Here is a 26,800-nt window from a genome sequence, read left to right on the forward strand (position 1 = left end):
ACAAAAGCAATTTACAATAAATTAAGAACTTTTAAAAGTGTAGTTGCTGTTGTAATGTAGGAAATTACATGGTTGGCAACCAGTAACTAGTGGGGTGCCGCAGGGATCAGTGCTGGGACCTCAACTATTTACAATCTATATTAACGACTTGGAAGAAGGTACTGAGTGTAACGTAGCCAAGTTTGCTGATGATACAAAGATGGGAGGAAAAGCAATGTGTGAGGAGGACACAAAAAATCTGCAAAAGGACATAGACAGGCTAAGTGAGTGGGCAAAAATTTGGCAGATGGAGTATAATGTTGGAAAGTGTGAGGTCATGTACTTTGGCAGAAAAAAAATCAAAGAGCAAGTTATTATTTAAATGGAGAAAGATTGCAAAGTGCCACAGTACCTGGGGGTACTTGTGCATGAAACACAGGGGGATGGTATGCAGGTACAGCAAGTGATCAGGAAGGCCAATGGTATCTTGGCCTTTATTGGAAAGGGGATGGAGTATAAAAGCAGGGAAGTCTTGCTACAGTTATACAGGGTATTGGTGAGGCCACACCTGGAATACTGTGTACAGTTTTGGTTTCCATATTTACGAAAGGATATAGTTGCTTTGGAGGCAGTTCAGAGAAGGTTCACTAGGTTGATTCCGGAGATGAGGGGGTTGACTTATGAGGAAAGGTTGAGTAGGTTGGGCCTCTACTCATTGGAATTCAGAAGAATGAGAGGTGATCTTATCGAAATGTATAAGATTATGAGGGGGCTTGACAAGGTGGATGCAGAGAGGATGTTTCCACTGATGGGAGAGACTAGAATTAGAGTGCATGATCTTAGAATAAGGAGCCGCCCATTTAAAACAGAGATGAGGAGAAATTTCTTCTCTCAGAGGGTTGTAAATCTGTGGAATTCACTGCCTCAGAGAGCTGTGGAAGCTGGGACATTGAATAAGTTTAAGACAGAAATAGACAGTTTCTTAAATGATAAGGGGATAAGGGGTTATGGGGAGCAGGCAGAGAAGTGGAGCTGAGTCCATGATCAGATCAGCCATGATCTTATTGAATGGCGGAGCAGGCTCGAGGGGCCGTATGGCCTACTCCTGTTCCTTTTTTCTTATGTTCTTAAATGCAGCAGCCAATTTGCACACAGCAAGGTTCCACAAACAGCAATGTGATAATGACCAGATAATCTGTTTTGGTGATGTTGGTTGAGGGATAAATATTGGCTGGAACACAGGGATAACTCCCCTGCTCATCTTCGAATAGTGCCGCGGAACTTTTATGTCCCTCTGAGTGGACACACGGGACCTCAATTTAACGCCTCATCTAGCTGTGCAGCACTTTCTCAGTACTGCACTGGGAGTGAAAACTTAGATTGTGCCAGAATGTGCCCTTGCCTACTTAATTCCATTTGCCACCGTTCTGCCCACCTGTCCAGTTGATTGATATCTTCCTGCAGTCCACAGCTTTCTTCTTCATTGTCAACCACACTCCCAATTTTAGTATCATCTGCAAACTTCTTAATCATACCCCAAGAAAATGCAGAAATCAAGCGCAGACAGCGAAAAGAGCGTGCGGCAAACCAGTCCCACCCACCCCTTCCCTCAACGACTATCTGTCCCACCTGTGACAGAGTCTGTGGCTCTCGTATTGGACTGTTTATCCACCAAAGAACTCACTTCAGGAGTGGAAGCAAGTCTTGCTCGATTCCGAGGGACTGCCTGTGATGATGATGAATCATACCCCCGACATTCAAGTCTAAATCATTAATATATACTACAAAAAGCAAGGGACTGAGTACTAAGACCTGTGAAACCCCACTGGAAACAGCCTTTCAGTTGTAAAAATATGTGTCAACCATTTGCTTCCTGCCACTGAGCCAATTTTCGATCAATTTGCCACTCTCCCTTGGATCCCGTGGGATTTTACTTTTTTGATGAGCCTGCCATGTGGGATCTTGTCAAAAGCCTTGCAAAATCCCATGTAGACTACATCAAATGCACTGCCGTCATTGACCCTCCTTATTACCTCCTCAAAAAATTCAATCAAGTTAGTCAGATACGACCTTCCCTTAACAAATCCATGCGACTGTCCTTGAGTAATCTGTGTCTTTCTAAGTGAAGGTTAATACTGTCCCTCAGAATTGATTCCAATAATTTGCCCACCACCGAGATTGAACTAACTGGCCTGTAATTACTCGGTTTATCCCTTCCTCCCTTTTTGAACAATGGTACAACGTTAGCAACGTTCTCCAATTCTCTGGCACCACTCCTCCACAGGGAGGATTGGAAAATGATGGTCAGAGCCTCCGCAATTTCCTCTCTTGCTTCTTTTAATAGCTTCGGATATATTTCATCTGGTCCTGGTGATTTATCTACTTTCTAGGATGCTAACCCCGTTAATACTTCCTCTCTTACTATGTTTATCCCATCCAATATTTCACTCTCTTCCTCTTTAACTTCAACATCAGCATTGTCCCCCTCTTTTGTGAAGACAGCCGGAAATTATTCATTAAGTACCTTTCCCACATCCTCTGCCTCCAAATGTAGATCATCATTTTGGTCCCTAATAGGCCCTACTCTTTCCTTAGTTATCCTCTTGCTTTTTATGTAATTATAAAACATCTTTAGGTTTTCTTTGATTCTGCTTGCCAATATTTTTTTTGTGCCCTCTCTTTGCTTTCCTAATTTCGCCCCTACATTTTCTATACTCTTCGAGGCTTTCTGCAGTATTGAGCACTTGATATTTGATATAACCTTCACTTTTTTGCCTTATCTTATCCTGTATATACATTGTCATCCAGGGGGCTCTAAATTTGGCAGTTTTACCCCTTTTTCTTTGTGGGATCATGTTTACTCTGAACTCCACGTGTAATATATATATAGCTCCACCTGTGGACTACTGTGGCACTGCAGCCAGTGCTGTGTACAAATAAATAGGGAACAGGTCACCTGACTAGAGTTCTGGAGTATTCTTCCATCTTAAGGCTTGTGTGTATTTGTGAGTTGTACTAAAGATATAGCAATGGCGATGAGAATGGGATAATCGGGGAAAAAAAGTTGCAATTTTTGTTGGTGGAGGATTCAGCCAACCGACAGAGAGACTTTGAGAGCTTCTCTGTTTTGATTAACAGCTACAAATCCAAGCTAAATTACAAGCACACTTGTTTGAATTGCCAGAGTCCAGATGGCTGCGCCTATGGGAATAATAGAGCGTTTGAGGGCGTTTCAACACGATCGTGAAAGTTTCGGAGCATATGTGGAGCGGCTAGAAATGTTTTTCACCGCAAATAATATTATCAAAGTCTCCAATGATGAAAACCATGTTGGTGTTGGAAAGACAACGGACGATTTTCTTAACTGAAGCAGAGCCCGAGGTGTATGAAACCCTGAAAAATGTGCTTGTGCCTGTCAAGCCAAAGGACACAACTCTTGCATTACAGTCCTGAGCCCCTGGAAATTGCTGAAAGTTATTGTTTCGGAATACGAGATCAGTTAACCGAAGAAAATATCAGTGAGTACATTGTAGTCATAAAAAAGCTATCTATTCGCTGTAATTTCGGAAACTTTCAGGACCGAGCATTGCGTGACCACTTTGTTTGTGGGATGAAAAATGATGCGATCAGAAGAAAGTTATTGACAATTCCTAACTTGACTTTTGATTTAGCTTGTCAGATAGCTATGTCAATGAACATGGCCGACCAATATTTCCGAGAATTTTATACTATTTCCAGTCATCAGACAACCGAGGTGAATCGCCTGCAGGTTAAAAGTAAAAGACAGTTGGGCCCCAAGGTCTCAGAAACTGGCAATGGTAACAGAACATGAAGTCCTGCTATCGGTGCCTGGGACAACATATTGCTCAAAGTTGTCCATATGTGAAAGCAGAATGTTTCATCTGCAGGAAAACTGGGCATCTTGCGAAGGCATGCCGACTGAAGAGTAAACCAGCTTTCAAAGCTGTAAGTAGAAATCCCCAGAGATTACATAGCATGGAAGGAAAACAACAGGACGAGGAGGTTTTAGAGCTACACATCATCAGGAGCATGAGGTTAACTAACAGCAATTCAAAAAGTATCATCATCCACATAGATGTTGCAGGAACCAAGATACCCATGGGAATCGACACTGGTGCATCCATGAGTGTAGTACCGGAGTCGCTACAAATTGCATGATTTCCCACTGGAGAAAGCCAAGATAGAGCTGCGAGGCTACTCAGGAGAGAACATTCCTGTGGTAGGTCATATCACCGTACTGGTGAAATACAAGGATCAATTTCAGAGCTTGCCTCTATTAGTAGTGGCAGGAGACAAGCCTGCCTTACTAGAAGAAATTGGTTGGGATCACTGAAGCTGAATTGGAGTGAGATTTTTCGTGTTGAGACGAGATTTGCATCAAAGGATCATCAAGAATTATCCGAAGGTGTTCTGCAAAACAGGCAGTCCGATCCAAGGTTTCAAGGCGAGTGTCAGGGTACAGAAGCACGCTAGATCGGTTTACTGCAAGCCACGTCCCGTACCATATGCACTGATGGAGGAAGTTGAGCAAGAACTCAAAAGACTAGAGACTGAGAACATTATTTTTAAGATAGATCGATGTAATTGGGCTACACTCGTTGTTGGTGTACCTAAGTCCGATGGTAAGGTAAGATTTTGCGGTGATTCTAAAGTAACCATAAACCAGGTTCTAAAGGGTTACCTCCCCAATAAATTGCCAAATGTAGAAGATTTGTTCACAACACTGACAGGTGGTCAGATCTTCTCAAAGTTGGATCTTACAAATGCTTACGTACAACTGGAACTAGATGAGGAGTCCAAGTCATGTTTGACTATAAATACTCATCTAGGCCTATATCAATTTAATAGGCTACAATTTGGAGCATCTTCCGCCCCTGCCATATTCCAAGGGGTGATAAACCATATTTTGCAAGGTATTGAAGGGGTAGTATGATATTTAGATTTCAGCACCAAATAGGCAAATTCATAATAACATATTGAATGAAGTCCTCAAACGGCTAGAGAAGAACAGAATACGAGTGTCTGCTCGCAAATGTGAGTTATTTCAAAACTCCGTGGAGTACTTAGGGTACAGAGTAGACAAAGATGGTTTACATCCAACCACGGGAAAGCTGGATGCAATCAGAAATGCACCCACTCCCAAGAATGTCACTGAACTTCGATCATTTTTGGGTCTTTTGAACTATTATGGGAAGTTCCTACCAAATTTGGCTACAATATTACATCCACTGAATGAACTATTGAAAAAACAGGTCCATTGGAAGTGGTCAGAAGAATGCGATACCGCATTCAAGGAGTGTAAAAGCAAATAGGTAGAAAGCACCATGTTAGTTTACTATGACGTATCTAAAGAGATCAAGCTAGCATGTGATGCTTCTCCATATGGAGTTGGGGCAGTGATCTCTCATGTACTACATAGTGGGGAGGAGAGACCAATTGTTTTTGCTTCATGCACTCTCAGTGCCAGTGAGCGTAATTATGCGCAAACCAAAAAGGAAAGCTTTGGCATTAATTTTTGGGGTCAAGAAGTTCCACAAATACTTGTATGGTCATAAGTTTATCACCATTATGGACCATAAGCCCCTGACAGCAATCCTCCATCCAAAGTCCCCAGTTCCAACATTAGCTGCAGCCCGAATGCAGAGATGAGCATTGATTTTGTCAGCATATACATATGATATTGAATACAGATGATCAGCTGATCACAATAATGCTGATGCTATGTCTAGATTGCCTTCCCTATCACAAGTTACACCCGATAGGGAAGAAGTGTTCTATTTTTCATACATTGATGAACTGCCAGTCACAGCTGAAGAGATTGGTAGAGCAACCAAACGTGACCCAGTTATGTCAAAGGTGTATGATTATATTGCAAATGGTTGGCCAAACCAGGTAACAGACAAAGATATTCATCCATTCTTCATTCGTAGGAATGAATTATCAGTCGATAACGATTGTATCATGTGGGGTACAAGACTGGTTATACCAAATAAATTCAGGTCCAAATTATTAGGAGACCTCCATGACCAGCACCTGGGAATGTGCTTGACCAAGAGTTTTGCACGCAGTTACTTTGATAGAGGTAGAGTAAAAGAGAGCAAGTTCAAATGGAAATCAAGGGCATCCCTTGGAGGAAAACTTTCCTCAGGATCAGCCTCAAATGAGTTTAAATTCAACATCATGTTTGGAAGGTTCTGTTCGAGAACGAAGGTATCCTCTTCGAAACAGTGGTTAAGTTTGATTTGTAAATATGGCAAAAGAAGTCCATATCTTTTGTTATGTATAGCCATGCAAGTTATGTATGATGATTATTTTGTTATAATTACTTCTTCATTAAGGAGGGAGAAATGTAATATATAAAGCTCCACCTGTGGACTACTGTGGCACTGCAGCCAGTGCTGTGTACAAATAAAATGGGAACAAGTCACATGACTAGAGTTCCGGAGTGTTCTGCCATCTTAAGGCTTCTGTGTGTTTGTGAGTTGTACTGAAGATATAACACCATATATCTCCCTCTTGAATGCCTCCCACTGCTCTGGCACTAATTTACCTTCCAGTAGCTGTTTCCAGTCCATTTTTGCTAAATCACTTCTCGATCTCGTAAAATTGGCCTTTCCCCAATTTAGAACCTTTAGCCCTGTTTTATCTTTGACCTTATCCATAATTATGCTAAAACTAACTGAATTATGATCACTACCACAAAAATGCTCTCCCACTGATACTCCTTCCATCTGTCCAGCTTCATTTCCCTAAAACTAAATCCATATTTGGATCTACCTTGCAAGTACAGAAACCTCATCGCATTCAATGTATTGGAATGGTGAGGCAGATAGCAAGACCCTGTTTTCGTGAAGTTAACGACGGAATGTGCATTTTGGACAGCAACTTCCAGAGTTTGGCACGTAACCACGCATCTGCCCTCCCTGAAGTTGCTGTGCAATTTGCGCATAAATAAGGTTAGCCTCACTGTTCTTTTGATAGTAAATTCTGTCTTATTATGTGCTTAAGTCCCCTGGGAGGTCAGACGCACCAACGTTAGCGTCCTCGGTCAGGTCAACATCCTCAGCGGTGAAGTACTGACCACACTTGATTAGCTCCGCTGGGCAGGCCACATTGTTCGCATGCCAGACACGAGACTCCCAAAGCAAGTGTTCTACTTGGAACTCCTTCACGGCAAACGAGCCCCGGGTGTGCAGAGGAAACGTTACAAGGACACCCTCAAAGCCTCCCTGATAAAGTGCAACATCCCCACTGACATCTGGGAGTCCCCGGCCAAAGACCGCCCTAAGTGGAGAAAGTGCATTCGGGAAGGCGCTGAGCACCTCGAGTCTCATTGTCGAGAGCATGCAGAAACCAAGCGCAAGCAGCGGAAAGAGCGTGCGGCAAACCAGTCCCACCCACCCCTTCCCTCAATGACTATCTGTCCCACCTGTGACAGGGACTGTGGTTCTCATATTGGACTGTTCAGCCACCTAAGGATTCATTTTTAGAGTGGAAGCAAGTCTTCCTCGATTCCGAGGGACTGCCTATGATGATGATGATGAATTCCCCAGAATAGGATTTGAACCCCACAACCTTCTGACAGAGGGGAGAGTGCGACCAAATGAAGCAACCGCTGACAATATTTATGTTGTATTAATATTATTGTTGTTAGGATCCAATCCCAATGATTAATTACTTTGGCTTCACTTTTGGTTTTTATTCAATTTCTCCCCTGACACTGACAAAGTGGGGCACACGTGAGTCAGCACCTCTTCCACAACCTGCCCAATGGATTTAATTAGGAACCTTGCCCAAGTCAAATGACGTCGAAGGCGGGGGCAAGAGCGGGGGAAAGAGCCTAAAATAACATTTCAGATTCGGCTGACAGCTCAGCGCATTCTCTGGGCGACTGCTGTAATTTAGCATTTAGGTCCTTACCCACAGTAAACCCCAGTTTTACATTTTAATCGGCCCTTTTCTTATAGAAGCATATTAAAAGAACGTGGGTCAGAGTTGGGGGTTCGATTCTGGAATGCAAAACATGAGTCAGTATTACTTCCTCTTATCTCACTCTTAACCAAAAATGGTATTTGTTTGCAGGGATTAACTCACCCGCGTAAATAGAAAAACAACATCGGTTTCGGTTATGATTGACAAGCCTTGGTATGTGGTCGGTGCGAGGGAGTATTTAACAATGTGCGGCTTCCTTTTACCAACCCAGGATCCTCGCATGCTGGTAGGTGGTGTCCTGACTTTGCATCAGATATATAAACAAGGCGCTGAGCGCAAGAAGCTCAGACACAAAGCACCTAGCACAGGAACAGGGAGCGCTCGGGGCGTTATGCCAAATAACATATACCTTGCACCGCAGTACTTACTGTCCCGACCTGGTCTGACAAGACAGCAATGATGGGCTGCAATTTGAGAGGATTATTTACTGTGGCAACTATTCTTATTTTATTGGAACATGGTAGGTATTTATAAATAAGAATTTGGACAGAAATGTTACATTTGTTGCATTGCTCTGACATGTTTTATTTTTGCATGCGGTATGCCTGGTACATTGTATCGTTTCTGATTAGAATGCATGCATGCATACATGATTATTTTGCCATTTTGCTTTATTTCTGGGATTGTTTTTGATTGCATTGAGCTGCCGTCAGAAGTTTCAACTCCTGGCACAAGCTTTGGCTGCGGATAGGCAGGAATAATAGTTAACAGTTCAACATTTCCCACTTGGACACTGACTTTCAGAATAAAGTCTTCCGTTCTGCGAGTTTGTTTATTTATTGACCTGAAGCCGCAATGATGCAAATGGGAATGTTGAACATATATATCAATCTTAAATTGCTCTTTGTTAAGTTTTTATTGCAAATTTGCCAGAATTGAGACTCCTGAAGAGCTGCATTGGAACACAGTGGTTTTCACAAATGAATGAGATTTTTTTTTTTAGCAATTAATCCCTGTAAAGGATAATGTTCTTAAAAAATTGATCCCATCACATTTAAAATCTAAGTTTAAAATCGTGTACTGTGTAAATAGAATCCTCTTCATCCGTCTGGCTGCATTGAAACAAGCGTCCTTCAGCTCCGGCACTTCACCAATCTTTTAAATGCAGAAATCAGAGCGTGAAGTCAGCTATTCGGAGCCATGCAAAAAATTAAGAGAAGTGCATGCAAGAGCCAAAAACAATTAAATGAATGCAGTTGCAATTTGTCTAAGAACTGCAACACACAATGCAGCCACGGGCAGATTCCAGTGTGATGCAATTCCTCCCGCGATGTCCTGTTTGCATTCAGCAAAGTAAAGAGAATAAAATGGAATGACTTTTTAAAATACGTTATCCTCCTTGCTATAGGTTGTGGCTTCCGCTTGTCGGGGTCCAGTGAGGCCAGCAACCGGCACCTGAGGAGAGATAAGCGCTGCTCTTGTAACAACCTGAGAGACAAAGAGTGCATCTATTTCTGCCACAAGGACATCATCTGGATCAATACACCAGGGTGAGTGAGTGAGTGAGTGAGCGAGGCAGACGCAACATTCTGCGGATGCTGAGAATCTGAAATAGAAACCAGCAAACCACTCAGCAGTGGAGAGAGAAACACAGTGTTAACGTTTCAGGGCACTGGCCTTTCCTCACAGCTGGAGGAAGTTCGAGGTGTAACAGTTTCCTACAAGGTAAAAGAGAAACAGAATTCGCGACTGAGAGAAGAGCAGAACTTCTTCAAAGTGAGCAGTCCTGGAAGAGGAGTGGCAGTAATGAAACCCTCAAACAAAAACAAATTCACTATTTCAGTCACGGCCACTTCTCTTCCAGGAATGCCCACCTTGAAGAAGTTCCGCTCTTCTCGCTGACAGGATTTTAGTTTGTCTCTGTTACCTGCCTCGAAACTGTTACATCTCCAACTTCCAGTTCTGACGAAGGGCCAGCGACGCGAATGAATCGTTGACCCTGTTTCTCTCTCCACAGATGCTGAGTGTTTCCAGCATTATCTGTGTGTAAAACAGCACTGGTCCCCGCTGATCGGGGGCAGAGACCTGCACCACCTGCATTGCAGCTTCACTTCAGCGGAAGCTGTTCAAAGAGTAATTTATTGTGTGTTGTGAGATGAGATAAGGCGCTGTCTTAAGGTGAAAGTCCTTCTTCATACTTTGCATAACTTCTTCATACTCTCCTTATGCATTTGGACGGGCTGCCTGTGCAAGAACTTCAAACTGGATCCACCCAACACCCATCCAGGGCTTCTTGCAAAAAGAATAGCAAGTGTTAAAAGTGCTGGAGTTCACTTTCACTAAGTGAAAGGGAACAGTTAAAGAGCGCTTGCTGCAATGCAAGTCTGTAACCTATATCTTATTGAACGAAGTAAACCTTATTTAATGTATTACTAAAAATTGTGGATTGTCGAATGTTACTCCATGGCCTTACCCCTCCCTATCTCTGTGACCTCCTCCAGCCCTACAACCCTCTGTGATCTCTGCACTTCTCCAATTCTGGATTTTTCACCTCATCATTGGCGATCGTGCTCTGGAATTCCCCCCATAAACCTTTCCGCCTCTCTATCTCTCGCTTCCATTAAGTTCCTGCTTAAAATGCACCTCTTGCCCGCATCCTAACATCTCCTTTGGCTTGATGTCAATTTTTGTCTGAAAACGCTCCTGTGAAGGGCCTTGGGACATTTTATTATGTTAAAGGTGCCGTCGAAATGCAAGTTGTTCTTGTAAATTTTCGCACCAGAATTGCCTGCTTAATAGATGGACTCGGCTCTACTCTACTATCTCCTGTTGTGTTCATTTTGAATTTCTAGCATTTTGGGCTTTTTTCTTTTATCGCTTCAAACTGCAGCTTCTGATTCGATAGTAATGAGCAGTTCGATTCTATAAACTCAACAGTGGCGCCGCTGACTGGAAAGGGCCAACGTGCTAACTCAACCAAGTTGGTTATTGTATATAAAGTGGGCACGTGTGATACCCGACAGTGTTAATTTAGGTTGCCTTTTAAACCAAATATTGCAAAATCTATCAACACCCATAAAGAAGTCTGCAGGTTTCTGAATCTCCTTTGATAATGAGTCACCGTGAGTTGCAGTGCCATAAAGATTCGCCGGGTAATCACACTTATCTGTTTTCTTAACAGGAAGACCACACCTTATGGCTTAGGAAGTCCAGCGACACGCCGCAAAAGGTCAACTCCAAGGTGCGAATGTGCAGATTCCAAGGACAGAATGTGTTCACGGTTTTGCCAGTTGGACAAATCGTAAGTAATCTGGATTAAATATTACACTTTAGGGGATTTGAACCTTTCAGTGTACAACTTGGAAAGTTTCCAAAGTTTTTTTATTGTTGGAAAGTACGGAAGGGAATGATTAGCCGGCCCAGTGCAGTAACACAGCGTGTCGAAGAGGGGCACAATGTAGCCTTACGTTCTCCATATGGCGAGCGTACAATTTGGAGTGGGCAACGGATGTTTCACACGGGTGACGAAGGCAGGCAAGGGGAATGGGAAAGGAAGCCTTTTCTGCCCGCTTCTTGACTTTAAAAGGGCTGCGAACAGGAGACCTACCCAGGTCCTGGTCGTTTTACAATGCCTTCAGTCAGCTCGCATGAACGTTGGTGTGGGAAAGTGACAAGCCAGCAGAGTTGTCAGCTGTGGCTCAGTGGGTAGCACTCTCGCCTCTGAGACAGAACGTCGTGGTGTAGGTCCCACTCCAGAGACTTGAGCACAAAATCCAGGCTGACACTCCAGTGCAGTTCTGAAGGAGTGCTGCACTGTTAGGAGGGGCCATCTTTCGGATGAGACGTTAAACCAAGGCCCCGTCTGTCCCCTCAGGTGGATGTAAAAGATCCCACGGCACTATTTCGAAGAAGAGCACGGGAATTTTTCTGAGTGCCCAGGGCCAATATTTATCCATCAATCAACATCACTAAAACAGATTATCTGGTCATTACCTCATTGCTGTTTGTGGGAGCGATGGTGCGCAAATTGGCTGCCACATTCCCTACATTACAACAGTGGCTACACTTCAAAATGTACCAGAATGCTTTGGGGCACCCCGAGGGCATGAAAGGCACAATATGCAAAGGCAAATTCTTTCCTTCTGTCTTCAATGTATGGGAGAGCCCCTTAAAAAAAGCAAATTGATATTCGAAACAAGTAAAAAGCTGTGGAAGCTGGAAATCTGAAGTAAAAATCACAAAATGCAGGGCAGGTTGATCAGTATCTGAAAGAGGAAATAATTTCATGGTGAAGGTGTAGACTATGAAAGGTGTTAATGAGGTGATCACACCTGAAATGTTCAGATGTCGAACAACATTTTTAGTTTTATTAATTTTGACAGTTCATTTCTTACATAGAAAACCTGTTACACAGGTATGACTGTTTGAGATGGAAATGAAGATAAAGGCACTTTAAAAAAAAAGAAATGCGTAGCTTAATTATAAATATGTTACACGTAAGGCAAGGGGTGAAATTTGATTGCAATGTTGAAAACTATAAGGGATTTTGATAGAACAGATCGGGAGAAACTGTTTCCAATGGCAGAAGGGTCGGTAACCAGAGGACATGGGTTTAAAATAATTGGCAATAATGCCAGGGAGGAGATCGTGAGAAAAATTTTTACGCAGTGTGTTATGATGATCTGGAATGCACTGCCTGCTGGAGGCAAATTCAACAGTAACTTTCAAAAAGGAATTGGATCTTTACTTAAAAAAGAAAAAAATTGCAGGGCAATGGGGAAAGAGCACGAGAGTGGGACTAATTGGATAGCTCTTTCAGAGGGTAGGTACGATAGGCCGAATGGACTCTCTGTGCTGTATGGTTCTATGGGAAGGAGTTTCAAAAAGTTCTTCAGGGTCATCTTGCAGCTCAGGATTGGTAATATCTGAATTAAGTGTGAAACAGCCTGACGTATGTCAGGAATTGGTTTGTCAGATTTTAATGTGAAGGAAATAAAGACCACTCCTGAAATGTGTCATTTATTTCATCCTTCAGTAGAGGCAGCAGTATCCAGCCGAAAGCTGGAAGTACAAGTACACGGTACCAAAACCCAGCCCAGCACCAAACCCTAAGCTCCAGTACAAAGCAACACCACAGAACTGAAAGTGCTCATCTGGTTCGGATTTTAAGGTAAATTTTATTCAAATGCAAAAATACATTTTATTCATTCTCGGGATGTGGGTGTCGCTGGCAATAGTCGGCATTTATTGGCCATCACTAGTTGCCCGTGATAAAATGGTGATGGGCCTACTTCTTGAACTGTTGAATTCTTTGTCGTGACTTGGTATAACTGAGTGCTAGGCCACTTCAGAGGGCAGTTATTAGTCACCACGTTGGTGTCGGATTGAGTTTCCAGACCGGGCAAGGACAGCAGGTTTCCTTCCATAAAATGCATTAGTGAATTAGTTGCGTTTTTACAACAATGTGACAGCTTCACTTTTACTGCTCCCTGCTGTTTATTTCCAGATTTTTAAAAAACTGAATTCAAATTCAAATTGCCATGGTGGGATTTGAACTCATGTTCTCTAGATTACTAGTAACATAGTCCAATGTTGGCTCGTTGAAAGAGCTATCCAATATAGCCCTATGTCCCTGCGCTTTCTCCTGCAGCTTTTTCCTTTTCAAGTATATATCCAATTTCCTTTTGAAAGTTATTATTGAATTTCCCTTTCAGGCACTGCATTCCAGATCAGAACAACTCGCTGCGTAAAAAACTATTCTCCTCATCGCCCCTCTGGTTCTGTTGTCAGTCACCTTAAATCAATGTCCTCTGATTACTACTGCTCCTGCTAGTGGAAACCATTTCTCATTATTCACTCTCTCAAAACCCTTTCATAGCTTTGAACATCTCTACCCCATTAACTTTCTCTGCTCTAAGGAGAATAATCCCAATGCCGCTTGCCCTATTTTTCACGATTCAACAAAACCTTTAGCGTTATTGATGACCCTATAACCGCTTCAGCCTGGCGGTCTTGCTTTGAGATGACCAGGCTTTGAGGGAGAAATCCCAGGTAGAGAATGCTTATTTAGAAGTGGGGGGTGGGTGCAGGGGGCCAGGGTGAGGGGGGCGGGGAGTGGGGTGGTGGGGGGAAGGGGAGGGGGCGGCAGGGAAAGAAAAGAAAATGAATAATGTCAAGAACATTGTTTTTAGATTAGAATAAAATTAATTAAAAAATATATCTTTTACAGACAAATTGCACTGTCAAACATCCGGACTGTTCAAAGGAAGCACTTCTTAAAGAAGCAACATCGAATTAATTTGACACGGAGAGAGCTACACCGAGAGAGAAGGAGATGAGCTGTCCAGGCTAAGTTCACTCTTTCCCGAGAGAAGGTGCCATCTTTGGCTTCGGTTTCTTCTCCCATTGACAGCACGTGAGGTGCAGGGAGGGAATGAGGAGATACAAAGAAGGATGGAGGGGATCAGATTCACACCACAAGTATTAACCAGCTGCCATTGAACGCATGCGTCTCTGTTGGACTGTATCAGAATCGCAACGGGAGAGAGAGACACACAGATATCGGTGGAGGAAGCTGAGCCTGAATGCCGTTCAGGCTTTTGTCGGAAGCCTTGCGTACAAAAAAAAGGTTGCTTGAGATTGAACAGGTCACTCATAATAGCTCGTTATATGTACAAGGCAGTGGTGTTAGTGGGAGAAAAGACTGGCTTTGATATGTCTATCTCCGCCATGTGATAACTGATCATCTTTGGGCAGCTTCAGTGAACTGGAGGCAAAATGATACCAGCCCACCTGGGGCATGGGTTCCCCATTAAGTACCAGAACTGCAAGTATGCAAGTGCGAAGCTGAGACTGTTTGTGATAATGAAGCAGTCCTTGCAATTACCTCAACTCCTGGTGTGAAGCATTGCCGCAATGATCCATAACCAATTTGTGAATCACTGGGCTCTACTGCTGTTTTATATGAAACGGGAAGAGGACTTTATTTCTTGTTGTGGTGCAGTCTGTACTTTCGTAGGTAAAATCAGCTGCTGTTTTTATGTGTCTTGACCAACTGTTGAAGCAAGGCCGAGCACCAGTGGAAAGATCTGCCACTCCATGTGGAACAGAGCCACGATGACCCTGGTTTGTGCTGAGTTAGGTGGTCTGAGCTGGCACAGTAGCAGAGGCAGATTCCTGCTCCTGTTCACCGGTTGCTGACGGCCCCCCCCTTCCCCCCCCCCACCGTCTCCTGGAATGAGCACCCATGTGGATGTTGCATGCTGTCAGCCTTGGGCGATGGTGGCAGCATTGGGCATGGCTGTGACAGCCCTCTGCAGTCAGCCTGACAACGCTCATCACCCAGGTTCACACGTGGCCATGGTACCAGAGGGCAGCTGGAGCCCATGGAATTGTACACCAGTGAGAGGCAGCGTGTGCAGGAGAGGAAGAGAGAAAATCGGGTGAGAGACAAATACGCACAATTATTAAAATTGGTCTGCCGAGCCCAGCGATTAAGTGCATTAACAGCATCAAATCCTCAATACTTAAACATTCTGCTTTGGGCACAGAAGCTTAATAATGATCATTGGTGATAGCAAGTGAATGCTTCTTGTGTTCGTCTGACATTCGTCTATCCATTATTTTTAACACACATTAACCCATTTAACCCCTCCACTAAAATAACAGAAAAGAAATGCTCTGTGAACGCAATGTGTTCACTTGCTGATATTGCCAGTGGACGTATCTGGGTGGCGATTCATGATTTTACACGTCTCTTGAAAAAATCCCCTTAAATTTAAAGTTTCTGCTATTAGCTTTTAAGCATCTGTGATGCGGTTAGAATTAAAGCTATCACAGATCGATCCATGGACCATGTAGAGCTTTTCATTCCACATCAATAGGCTTTAATATTCGCCTATTTAATGTTATTTTAAATCTGTTTCTGCGTAGCCCGTTTCAGTGTTAAACCTAAGGGAAGGAAACAATGGCAATATTGAGCAATGCAGTCCAACCTTTTCTTTAGCATAGGTCTGTACACAGGTATAAAGGGGACACTTTGTGGCTGGCACATGCCTGCTGTGTTTAATTGTGACATTTATAAAATCTTGCACGTCAATAAAATGCAGGTCAGTAACCATACCAACAACGACGGACAGGAAAAGACCCTCTGGTCCTTCCAGCCTGTCCCACACAACTCTGATGCCTTGTGTATCACACAATATAGACACTCTTCACCCCACCCGAAAGCCATGTGATGTCCTGGGAGAGGCGAAAAACCCGATAATAAACCAGGCCATTTTGGAGGGGGAAATAAAATTCCTCTCTGGACCCCTTAGGCGATCGAAACTAGTCCAGGAGATCACTCTGGCCCAGATTAATATTGTGCAGTACCTACCTTTTGATATTACACCCATATGAAAGAGATTTCTAAACCAGACTGTTGTATGCTGCCAGGTGCAGGGTGCTGTCTGAAATGAGAGCGATGTAAAGCGATGTTTCGCTTTCAGATATTGTGACAAGTTTTAAAACTTAACAATGACCGTTGGGGAACTCGGAAGATAATATTCAAAGGTGGTGACTGGGCTCCAAAGGCTCATGGGGAAATGGTAGGGTTGGTATTCTGAAATGCAATGAGCTGAAAGGTCTTCTTTCGAACTGATCTTGTGATCGGGCCGTCAAAATTCAGGTCACTTGTTTTCCCTTCTGCTAATTGTCTTGTCCATTATGGAAAATGGGTCTCCAACCACACATTCTGGTCTTCATCACTAAGGGGCCACTGCACTGAACTGCGTATTGGAGGGCACGGTTCAGTCCGGTAAACAATAACAGTTGTCCATTGCCGAGAGGCTGAATAAGATCCTTTCAGTGAACACAGTGGGTCACTGAAAGGGTTAGACTCTCAGAACTAACTGCAGGGAGAAAGGGCTGAGGGGGATTTCCAGGAACAGAGTCACATTCAGTGTTCATTTACAGCACACGTACCCAGGCCAAGTGGGTAATTGGCCTCTGTGTATCCGTGTGAGATGATCATTCAAACCATCACTGTACAACGCTGGCTGTTTAAGACAAATGTTAATTTATTACTAACGATCTGTTATATACAGTGATAAGCTGACCAACATTTCAATGATTAAATAATTCTAATGGATATTTAATTAATTTATGATTAAATGTAAATTATTGTAATTCAGTGTACTTTGGAACTACTGTGATTGTTTTATGATGTAAAACATCTATTAATGGAAATAAATATCTTTATTGCTGTTGAAGAATGGGCAGTTGCGTGAATTAATGAATGGTGCTGAGTGAAGAGCTCCCCTGTTCCTCTTTGAAATGGCAACTTTTACGCCCACCAGAGAGGGCAGACAGGGACTCGGTTTACCGTCTCATCTGAAAGACCTCACCTGCGGCAGTGCAGCGCTCCCTCAGTACTGCACTGGAGTGTCAGCCTAGATTTTGTGCTGAGGTCTCTGGAGAGGGACTTGAACCCACAACCTTCTAACTCAGGCACGAGTGCTACCCACTGAGCCACGGCTGACACTTGCAAATGATAGTGTATGCATACAATTCCTTTGCTTTTTTAATATAGACCATAACCCATTTAAAATAAACAAGTTAAAGACTCTTTTAAAATAACCCATAAGAGAGTGGGTAATACAAAAGCCAGATACTGCGGATGCTGGGATCTGGAATAAAAACAGAAAATGCTGGAAATCTCTGGCGAGGAAGCAGAGTTAACGTTTCGGATCGATGACCCTTCGTCAGACTGGAGAGTGTTCGGAAAGAAAGGATTCTTAACGAGCACTGAAAGCGGGACGGGAAGAAAGAACAAAAGGGGAGGTCTGTGATAGATTGGAAAACACAAGAACGTAAGAAATAGCAGCAGGAGTCGGCCATTTGGCCCCTCGAGCCTGCTCTGCCATTCAACAAGATCATGGCTGATCTGATCATGGATTCAGCTCCACTTCCCTGCCCGTTCCCCATTACCCTTTACTCCCTTATCGCTCAAAAATCTGTCTTATCTCTGCCTTAAATATATTCAATGACCCAGCCTCCACAGTCTCTGGGGCAGAGAATTCCATCGATTTACAAGCCTCTGAGAGAAGAAATTTCTTCTCATCTCAGTTTTAAATGGGCAGCCCCTTATTCTAAGACAATGTCCCCTAGTTTTAGTTTCCCCTATGAGTGGAAATATCCTCTCTGCATCCACCCTGTCGAGTCCTCTCATTATCTTATGAGTTTCAAAGTTTCAATAAGATCACCTCTCATTCTTCTGAACTCCAGCGTATATAGGCCCAACCTACTCAGCCTATCCTCAAAGATCAACCCCCTCATCACCGGACTCAACCTAGTAAATCTTCTCTGAACAGTCTCCAATGCATGTACCGTATATACTCGCGTATCCTACGATCTCACGTATCATACGACCCCTAAATTTTCGTCCCCAAAACATGATTTTATCATATATCTCATGTATCATGCGAGTCACTTTTTTGAGATACCAGATGACACTAGGCTAGGCTTTCAAACAAGTTTAACAAGTACCCAACACGTAACAAGTACCCTAACACATAACAACGATCGAATACAGACCTTAACAACCGAATCATGAAACGAAAAAGGATGGATGAACGATAATGGCTGCAAGATTTGGCTGAAGAGAGTTTGGGAATCAAGAGCAGGTGGTTTACGACGCCAAAAAAGTTTACTTGTGTGGGATATGTTTAGGTCACATCGAGTGGATTCTGTTGTGAAAGCTGTTCGCGAATCGAACACCGATATAGCAATCATTCCAGCTGGCTTGACTAGCGGCGTTCAGCCTCTAATAATGCAGCAAACTTCAGAGGGAGTTGTGGGTGGCGATCTCTAGACCACAGCAAAGATACAGTACAAGTGACAATAGAGGCTGCAATCCAGCCCAGGAGATACCTGCCGAGATTCAGCGTGGATACGGTCTGCTTAACAGCCTAACAGCCTAATCTTGGCACCCGCAAATTTTGTATCTCGCGTATCATGCTACCCCCCAAATTTAGGTTACAATTTAGGTCTTCAAAAGTCGCATGATACGCGAGTATATACGGTATATCCTTTCTTAAATACGGAGACCAAAACTGTATGCAGTACTCCAGGTGTGGCCTCACCAATACCCTGAAGACAGGAGAGATTGGAGAGACAAAAAGGGACAATGGCCCAAATTCAAATGGTAATGCCAGGAATTAGAAAATCAGGACCCCAAATTCTCCTTCCAGGTAAAACAGCGATTTACTCGTACTTCTTTCAATTTAGTATACTCTTCGCAGCTCACGATGTGGTCTCCTTTAAATTGGGGAGACCAAATGTAGATTGGGTGACCGCTTTGCGGAGCACCTCTGTTCAGTCCGCAAATGTGACCCTGAGCTTCCGGTCACCTGTCACTTTAATTCTCCACTCCATTCCCACTTTGTCCTCGGTGTCCTACACTCTTCCAATGAACCTCAACGCAAGCATGAGGAACAGCACCTCATCGTTTGTTTAGGCACTTTACAGCCTTCTGGACTCAACATTGAGTTCAACAATTTCAGAGCATTGCCGCTGCCAATCTTTGGCTCCCTCCCCCTCCTCCCGCCCCCTCCTCAGAACCTGTTTCTTTTTTTTCTCTAGGTCTCTAATGGCAGCTGGTCATTATCCTGCCATTCACACCCCATCTTGACTAATGTTTTTCTAACTCCTGGCATTACCATTTGAATTTGGGCCATCATCGCTTTTGTCTCTCTAATCTCTCCTGTCTTCCAACCTATCACAGACCTTCCCTTTTGTTCTTTCTTCCCCTCCCCCTTTCAGTGCTTGTTCAAAATCTGTTCTTTCTGAACACTCTCCAGTTCTGACGAAGGGTCATCGACCCAAAACGTTAACTCTGCTTCCTCTCCACAGATACTGCCTGACCCGTTGAGGTTTCCAGCATTTTCAGTTTTTATTAAGGAGTGGGTAATAATGTGTTAAGTGTCCGTACGTTTATAGCTGCACAAAGTAATCTCAGGGCCTAAATCTGTTGCCATCTGAAATTGATGGTTATCATAGAACTAGAATTAACACCTCTGGGAGCTAAAATATCCTGACATGTTGGATGCAAGTGGCAACCTGTACCCTCATGCAAGGCCTTTTAGGGGAAAAATGAGAGCAACATGGAATAGCAGAGCGAGGGAGGTTACAAATGACTACAGATTGAAATAGGAACACAAACTTTGAGAGACAATTGCAACATGCAGGATTAATAATTTCAAAGGGTCTCATCATGGCAAAGTATTTGGCCAAATTCTTTTTGGGGTGGTGGGGGGGAAAGAGCCACATGTCACGATGGCATGTACAAATGATCATTGATTTCTGTAACTCACATCATATAGAATTACATGGAAAATACAACATGGAGGCCGGTTGCTCGGCCCATCCAATCCGTCTTGATGTTTATCCACCACACGAGCAACAAAGAGATTAAGTTCAAGAACTTTTCAGGAAGGTGATGTCCCTTTAAGTGATTGTGACTGGGACGACATGCATCATACTCAGGGTTGCCAACCCTCCAGGAGCAATCTCCAGGGCACTGTTGTGAGCAAACCCGCAGGAAAAATCAACGTGGCATTAAAAATCGCGTTTTTAAAATGTCCTTTTAACACTTTTGTGTATTAATTGTAAAAATATCAGACGTGGGGCGGGACCGGGAGAAGCTGTTTGACTGACAGTCAAGAATCATCCATAATGAAGAATCTGTTCGCTTTCCAATTGGCCATGGGAAGTTGGGGCACCTCGAGGATGGACATGTCGGGTGACCAATGACAGAGTGTGTGGGGGCAGGAGGTCATGTGATGAAACCTCCAGGAATATGACCAACCAGGGTTGGCAACCCTGATCCTACTGCACAATGGCAGCAGGCCTATACGAGTGGAGTATTTGGCTATTTTGACAGGTAATAGCAGAGAACTATTTGGGCAAGCAGACTTCTTCTTTCAGTCCTTCATTCAGCAAGTTAACTGCAATTGCCTGGCTTAATGAAGCCATTTGGTCTGGGAGTTTAGAATATACTCGACTTTTGAACAGTTGCTCGATCAAAACAAAGTTAGGACGTACCTATGATGGAATTTATACCTTGTTATAAGTGGATTTGTATACCCATTTGCTGAAGATTTGTGACTCGGAAAGTAGAACTTAGAAACAAAAATGCACGTTACCTATCAGAAACCCATGGGAAGGAGAGGAATCGAAGCCTGTATTGCAGGACAGCACGGGAGAGTGGGAGAGGAGTCCAGGCCTATAGTGCAGGACAGCACGGGAGAGTGGGAGAGGAGTCCAGGCCTATAGTGCAGGACACCACAGGGAGAGTGGGAGAGGAGTCCAGGCCTATAGTGCAGGACACCACAGGGAGAGCGGGTGGGGAGCTCAGGCCTATAATGCAGGATACCACAGGGAGAGCGGGTGGGGAGCTTAGGCGTATAGTGCAGGACACCACAGGGGGGAGTGGACGATGGGCCCAGGCCTATATTGCAGGACACCACAGGGGGAACGAATGAGGAGCCCAAGCCTATAGTTCAGGTACATGTCCTGGTGCCCTGAACAACATTAATCCCTTGGCGAACAATCATCACTCAAGCAACATTGCCAAAAATACATGAACTGGTCATTTATCTCATCGCAGTTTGTGGGATCTTGCTGTGCACACATTGGCTGCTGTGTTTCCTACAAAATGGTGACCACTGTTCAAAAGTGATTCATTGACTGTGAAGCGTTTTGGGACATCCCGAGGAAATGAAAGGCGCTATATAAAAGCATGTTTGTTCTTACTCGAGCATATTGTACTGTTGCCAGAAATAGGGATAGTGAGATGTACTACTTTTCCTGTTCCATGCATTCTGACTTATTTAGGAAGTTTCCTTAACTGCTGTGCATTGTAAATAGGAAAAAGATATGAGGAGCTTAGGTAGAATATGAAATCATCAGACAGGTGACTAAGGGATTGCTCCAACAGGATTTCACTGGTGGTATAACTGATGGATATTTAATTACCCCATACTTAATTACTACGTAACTAGCCAAGGGGGTGACCTGATAAAGGCTTCAAGATTATGAAGGTTGATGAATAAGTGAATAGCGATGCATTGTATTCACTGCTGAGTGGTTACCAGAGGATACTAATTTAAGATGATCAGAAAAAGAATTAAAGGAGAGCTAGGAAAACATTCCTTCTCATGGAGGGTGGTTGTAATTCTCTCCCACATAACTGTTGTTGACATAGAATCCATAAATTCTTTTAAAGGGGTATTGGTTATTTGAAAAAAAAAATGTAAAGGTATGGGGAGCAAGCAGGAAAGTGGGATTAGAGTATCTGGGAGGAAAACACTGGTCCAGATTTGATCGGATGAATAGCCCATCACTCCACTATAACATTTGTGTGTGTGTGTGTAAGTTCCTCCCTCTTAACACTTAGATGGTCCAACTTCCCTTCTGCTCCTTCTCACTTTGAATGTTTCTGCTGTAGGAGTAAATGGAGGTTTAATTGATTCAAGGCACACTTGGGTCTTGACTGAGATCCAGGCTTAGAAAAAACCCCTGCAATTTGGCATGAGCCTCATTCTGAAGATCACAATCATCCACCTGCAAACAGACTCCATCAGTAAACCTTGATGTTTCTCTTGCTGCAAAGCCGGTTCTCTCTATGGAGGTGAGGCTATCCCAGCATGCATAGCATTAGTGAAAGCCTTCTATTCATATTATAGAGCTCGGGCACTGGGCGATGTACTGGCTAAGATCTCATTCTTTTATCTCTGAGATCAAATTCAACCCAGACTGTGGAGATGCCGGTCTCCTCTGTCTGCTTGCTGCGAGAGCACTAAATGATTTCTAAGTGCACATAAAATCATAGAATGGTTACAGCGTAGAAGGAGGCCATTTTGCCCATCGAGTACGTGCCAGCTCTCTATAAGAGCACTTCAGCTAGTCCCAGCATGATGCATCATAATTGTTACTAAACAACCACTCTGTGCAAAATTAAAGCACATGGTAGTGGGGGTAATGTACTGACATGGATAGAGAACTGGTTGGCAGACAAGAAGCAGAGAGTGGGGATAAATGGGTCCTTTTCAGAATGGCAGGCGGTGACTAGTGGGGTGCCGCAGGGCTCAGTGCTGGGACCCCAGCCATTTACAATATATATCAATGATTTACATAAAGGAATTGAGTGTAATATCTTCAAATTTGCAGATGACACTAAGCTGGGTGGCGGTGTGAGCTGTGAGGAGGACGCTAAGAGGCTGCAGGGTGACTTGGACAGGTTAGGTGAGTGGGCAAATGTATGGCAGATGCAGTATAATGTGGATAACTGTGAGGTTATCCACTTTGGGGGCAAAAACACGAAGGCAGAATATTATCTGAATGGCGAAAGATTTGGAAAAGGGGAGGTGCAACGAGACCTGGGTGTCATGGTACATCAGTCATTGAAAGTTGGCATGCAGGTAAAGTAGGCGGTGAAGAAGGCAAATGGTACGTTGGCCTTCATAGCTAGGGGATTTGAATATAGGAGCAGGGAGATCTTACTGCAGTTGTACAGGGCCTTGGTGAGGACACACCTGGAATATTGTGTTCAGTTTTGGTCTAATCTGAAGAAGGACATTCTTGCTTGAGGGAGTGCAGCGAAGGTTCACCAGACTGATTCCCGGGATGGCAGGACTGACATATGAGGAGAGACTGGATCGACTGGGCCTGTATTCACTGGGGTTTAGAAGGATGAGAGGGGATCTCATAGAAAAATATAAAATTCTGATGGGACTGGACAGGTTGGATGCAGGAAGAATGTTCCCGATGTTGGGGAAGTCCAGAACCAGAGGACACAATCTAAGGATAAGGGGTAAGCCATTTAGGATTGAGATAAGGAGAAACTTCTTCACTCAGAGAGCTGCTAACCTGTGGAATTCCCTACCGCAGAGAGTTGTTGATGCCAGTTCAATGGATATATTCAAGAGGGAATTGAATATGGCCCTTACGGCTAAAGGGATCAAGGGGTATGGAGAGAAAGCAGGAAAGTGGTACTGAGGTGAATGATCAGCCATGATCTTATTGAATGGTGGTGCAGGCTCAAAGAGTCGAAAGGCCTACTCCTGCACCTATTTTCTATGTTTCTATGTTTCTGGCACTAAAAATTTACGTTTACAAATATGGAGTCTCATTCCTTCAGATTTAATTACTGTTGGAGATTGTTAAAAAATAAAGTTTAAAAAAAAAACTTTTTCTTTCTCTATCTCGCTTTCTTTCCCTCACTTTACTTTGCTTTCTGTACATTATTTGACATTGAATTAAATATTCTAACTTGCATGTGCCATTTAGAAACTGAATAGGTGGTAAATCCACTAAAGGGCTTGGCAGGTGAAACATAATGTAACAAAAAATACCTACATAATACCATGTGATGTACTTTATAAGAAAAGTAAATAGTTACCTTGCTTTGTGTTTGTTTAATAAAGTGCTTTTGATTCCAAAATATGCCCTGCATTTCAAGCAAAACTGAATCTATAGTGCAACCTCCCTTAATGGCCCATTTTCATTTTAGAAAGAAAGAACTTGCACTTTTATCGCGTCTTTCACAATCTCAGGATTTTGCAAAGTGATTTGCAGCCAATGAAGTTATATAGTCACTGTTTTAATGTAGGAAATGTGGCAGCCAATTTGCGCATAGCAAGCTCCCACAAACAGCAATGAGATAATGACCAGATAATCTGGTTTTTTTTGTTATGTTGATTGTGATAAATATTGGCCAGAATATCAAGGAGAACTCTGCTGGTCCTCTTTGAAAAATAAGACGGGATCTTTTCTGTCCACCTGAGAGGGCAGACGGGGCCTTGGTTTAATGTCTCGCTCACAAAAAATGGCATCTCCAATGCCACTCCCTCAGCACTGCACTGGAGTGTCAGCCTAGATTATGTGCTCAAATTCCTGGAGTGGGACTTGAACCCACAACCTTCTGACTCACAGATGAGGATGCTACCCACTGAGCCACATGGACTGATGACCAATAACATCATTACGGCACTTCCACGAAGTCTGGTGTTGCAGACTTGACTTCTGATTCTGGATTGGAAATAAAGTACAAGAATGTCACGAGGATTGATATCACATTATCCTCATTCCGATCAGTATTTGAACAGGCCATATATGGTGACTTGTTGCAACATGCTCTGGTTGTTTGGATGGATGATATTGGCATTTATTCCTGGCAATCTTTGATTTGTTTAACACTTCTTTTCACCATTTGTATTTGATTTGTAACGTTTATTATTAGTGTACCTAGGTTTGTCTTAGTTACATTTTTATTTTAAAGAATTTTGCCCTGCTCCTTCCAATGGACTTTTAGACTCTGAGGTTCAAGTTGCTTTGTGTGAAAATGGCAATGAATGAGTTAATGCATTCATATGAAATTCCTTTTGTGCTATTTGTACAGGAGTTGATAATGGACAGGCCAATTTCATACAAACGTCCTATTGACCCCGATTTTGCGGTAAAAATAACAGTGAGGCTATCGGCACACACCGTTATTATGGAGTAAATCGGACAGTAACTCCCAGCGATCGCACATGCGCAGTTAAACGCGGAAATCAGGAAGTTGCTGTACGAGTTGCCCTGCTCCTCCAGAAGCTGCACTATCACACAGTATCTCACTGAGAGACTCTGCATTGAAACACGTGAAGTAGCTGTTCTTGCCCACTAGATACCCACTACATCGCCAGATAGGTTAGGGCTAATTTTTTAACGGCATAATAATTATTAATTACTGCCAAATAACCTCTCTGGCATTAAAAAAATAACTTTTACAAGTGTGGAGTGCCATTCCTTTAGATTTTAATTATTGTTGGATATTTTTTATAATGTAAATTTTAAAAATACTTTTTTTTTCTTTCTGTCTCTTGCATCTCGCTCTTAATCCCATCTTTCTTTCCTTCACTTTATTTTGCTTTCTGTACCTGATTTGGCATGCATTAAATATTCTAACATACACTTCCTGGCTCAGACGCTGCGCTGCTCTGTAACAATTCTTTAATCTGATTGATTAATTAGATGCACAGTTGCTTGCCCTGTTCACACAGCTTCCAGGTCCCCTGTAGAGGGCGCCGTGCCAAAAATGCTCTCTAATTACAGCAAGTTCAGTGCAAAACCCCATTGAAAGTCTGTGGGCATGTGTAAGTGTAATGAATGGCTGTTTGTTACTCACATTGTGTAGTTCAATCTGTTGGCGTTATCCTGAAGTTTTGACCAATATCTGTCCTGTGACCAACGCCTACAAAAATATAGACTATCTGGTCATTTGTTTACTGTTTGTGGGATCTTGTTGAGTGCCTATTGGCTGCTGTATTTATCTGCATAAGTACAGTGACTGCACTTCAAAAGCAAGCCATTGATTATATCAGTGCCTTATGATATCATGAGGCTCAATGAGGTGATATATATATGCAAGCTCTTTCCTAAATGTTTTCAAACTAGAGATGGCAGTTCACAGGAGCACTGATCATAGTATCAATAAGGAAAGAACATGGCTTTATAGAGCATCTTGTCGCATTTCTCAGGACATCCTAAAATGCTTTACAGCCAATTCATTACTTTTGAAGTTCAGTCACTCTTGTTATATGTGCAAATGCAGCAGTTAATTGCACACGGCAAGGTCCTGGAAACAGCGAATGAGATGAATGACTGACTTTTTTTTTGGTGTTGTTGGTTGAGAGAGAGATGTTGGCTGGGAGAACTCCCTGCTCTTCAAATAGTACTGTAGGATCTTGTGCATCCACCTGAACAGGCAGATGAGCCTCAATTTAAATGTCTCAGCCAAAAGACGGCACACTTGCAACAATGCAGCACTCCTTCAGTTCTACACTGA

General features: G+C 43.1%; 1 protein-coding gene across 1 annotated transcript; it reads left to right on the forward strand.

The window, feature by feature from the left end:
• Nucleotides 1–8,300: 8,300 nt before the first annotated feature.
• On the forward strand, nt 8,301–17,024 carry edn2 (endothelin 2). Its single transcript, XM_070898419.1, has 5 exons — nt 8,301–8,452; nt 9,341–9,482; nt 11,114–11,233; nt 12,968–13,102; nt 14,162–17,024. The coding sequence occupies exons 1-5, from the start codon at nt 8,389–8,391 to the stop codon at nt 14,268–14,270; spliced, it is 570 nt and encodes a 189-aa protein (XP_070754520.1). The 5' UTR covers nt 8,301–8,388; the 3' UTR covers nt 14,271–17,024.
• The last annotated feature ends 9,776 nt before the right edge of the window (nt 17,025–26,800 follow it).

The sequence above is a fragment of the Pristiophorus japonicus genome, chromosome 14 (genome assembly GCF_044704955.1).
Source record: "Pristiophorus japonicus isolate sPriJap1 chromosome 14, sPriJap1.hap1, whole genome shotgun sequence".
Classification (NCBI taxonomy): Eukaryota; Metazoa; Chordata; class Chondrichthyes; family Pristiophoridae; genus Pristiophorus; species Pristiophorus japonicus.

What these genes read in the sequence shown, in the direction of transcription:
- edn2 (XM_070898419.1), top strand. Translation starts at nt 8,389, where the DNA reads ATGATGGGCTGCAATTTGAGAGGATTATTTACTGTGGCAACTATTCTT. An exon ending in ATCTGGATCAATACACCAGG is followed by an intron (nt 9,483 to 11,113) that starts GTGAGTGAGTGA and finishes TTTTCTTAACAG; the next exon opens with GAAGACCACACCTTATGGCT. An exon ending in TTTTGCCAGTTGGACAAATC is followed by an intron (nt 11,234 to 12,967) that starts GTAAGTAATCTG and finishes TTCATCCTTCAG; the next exon opens with TAGAGGCAGCAGTATCCAGC.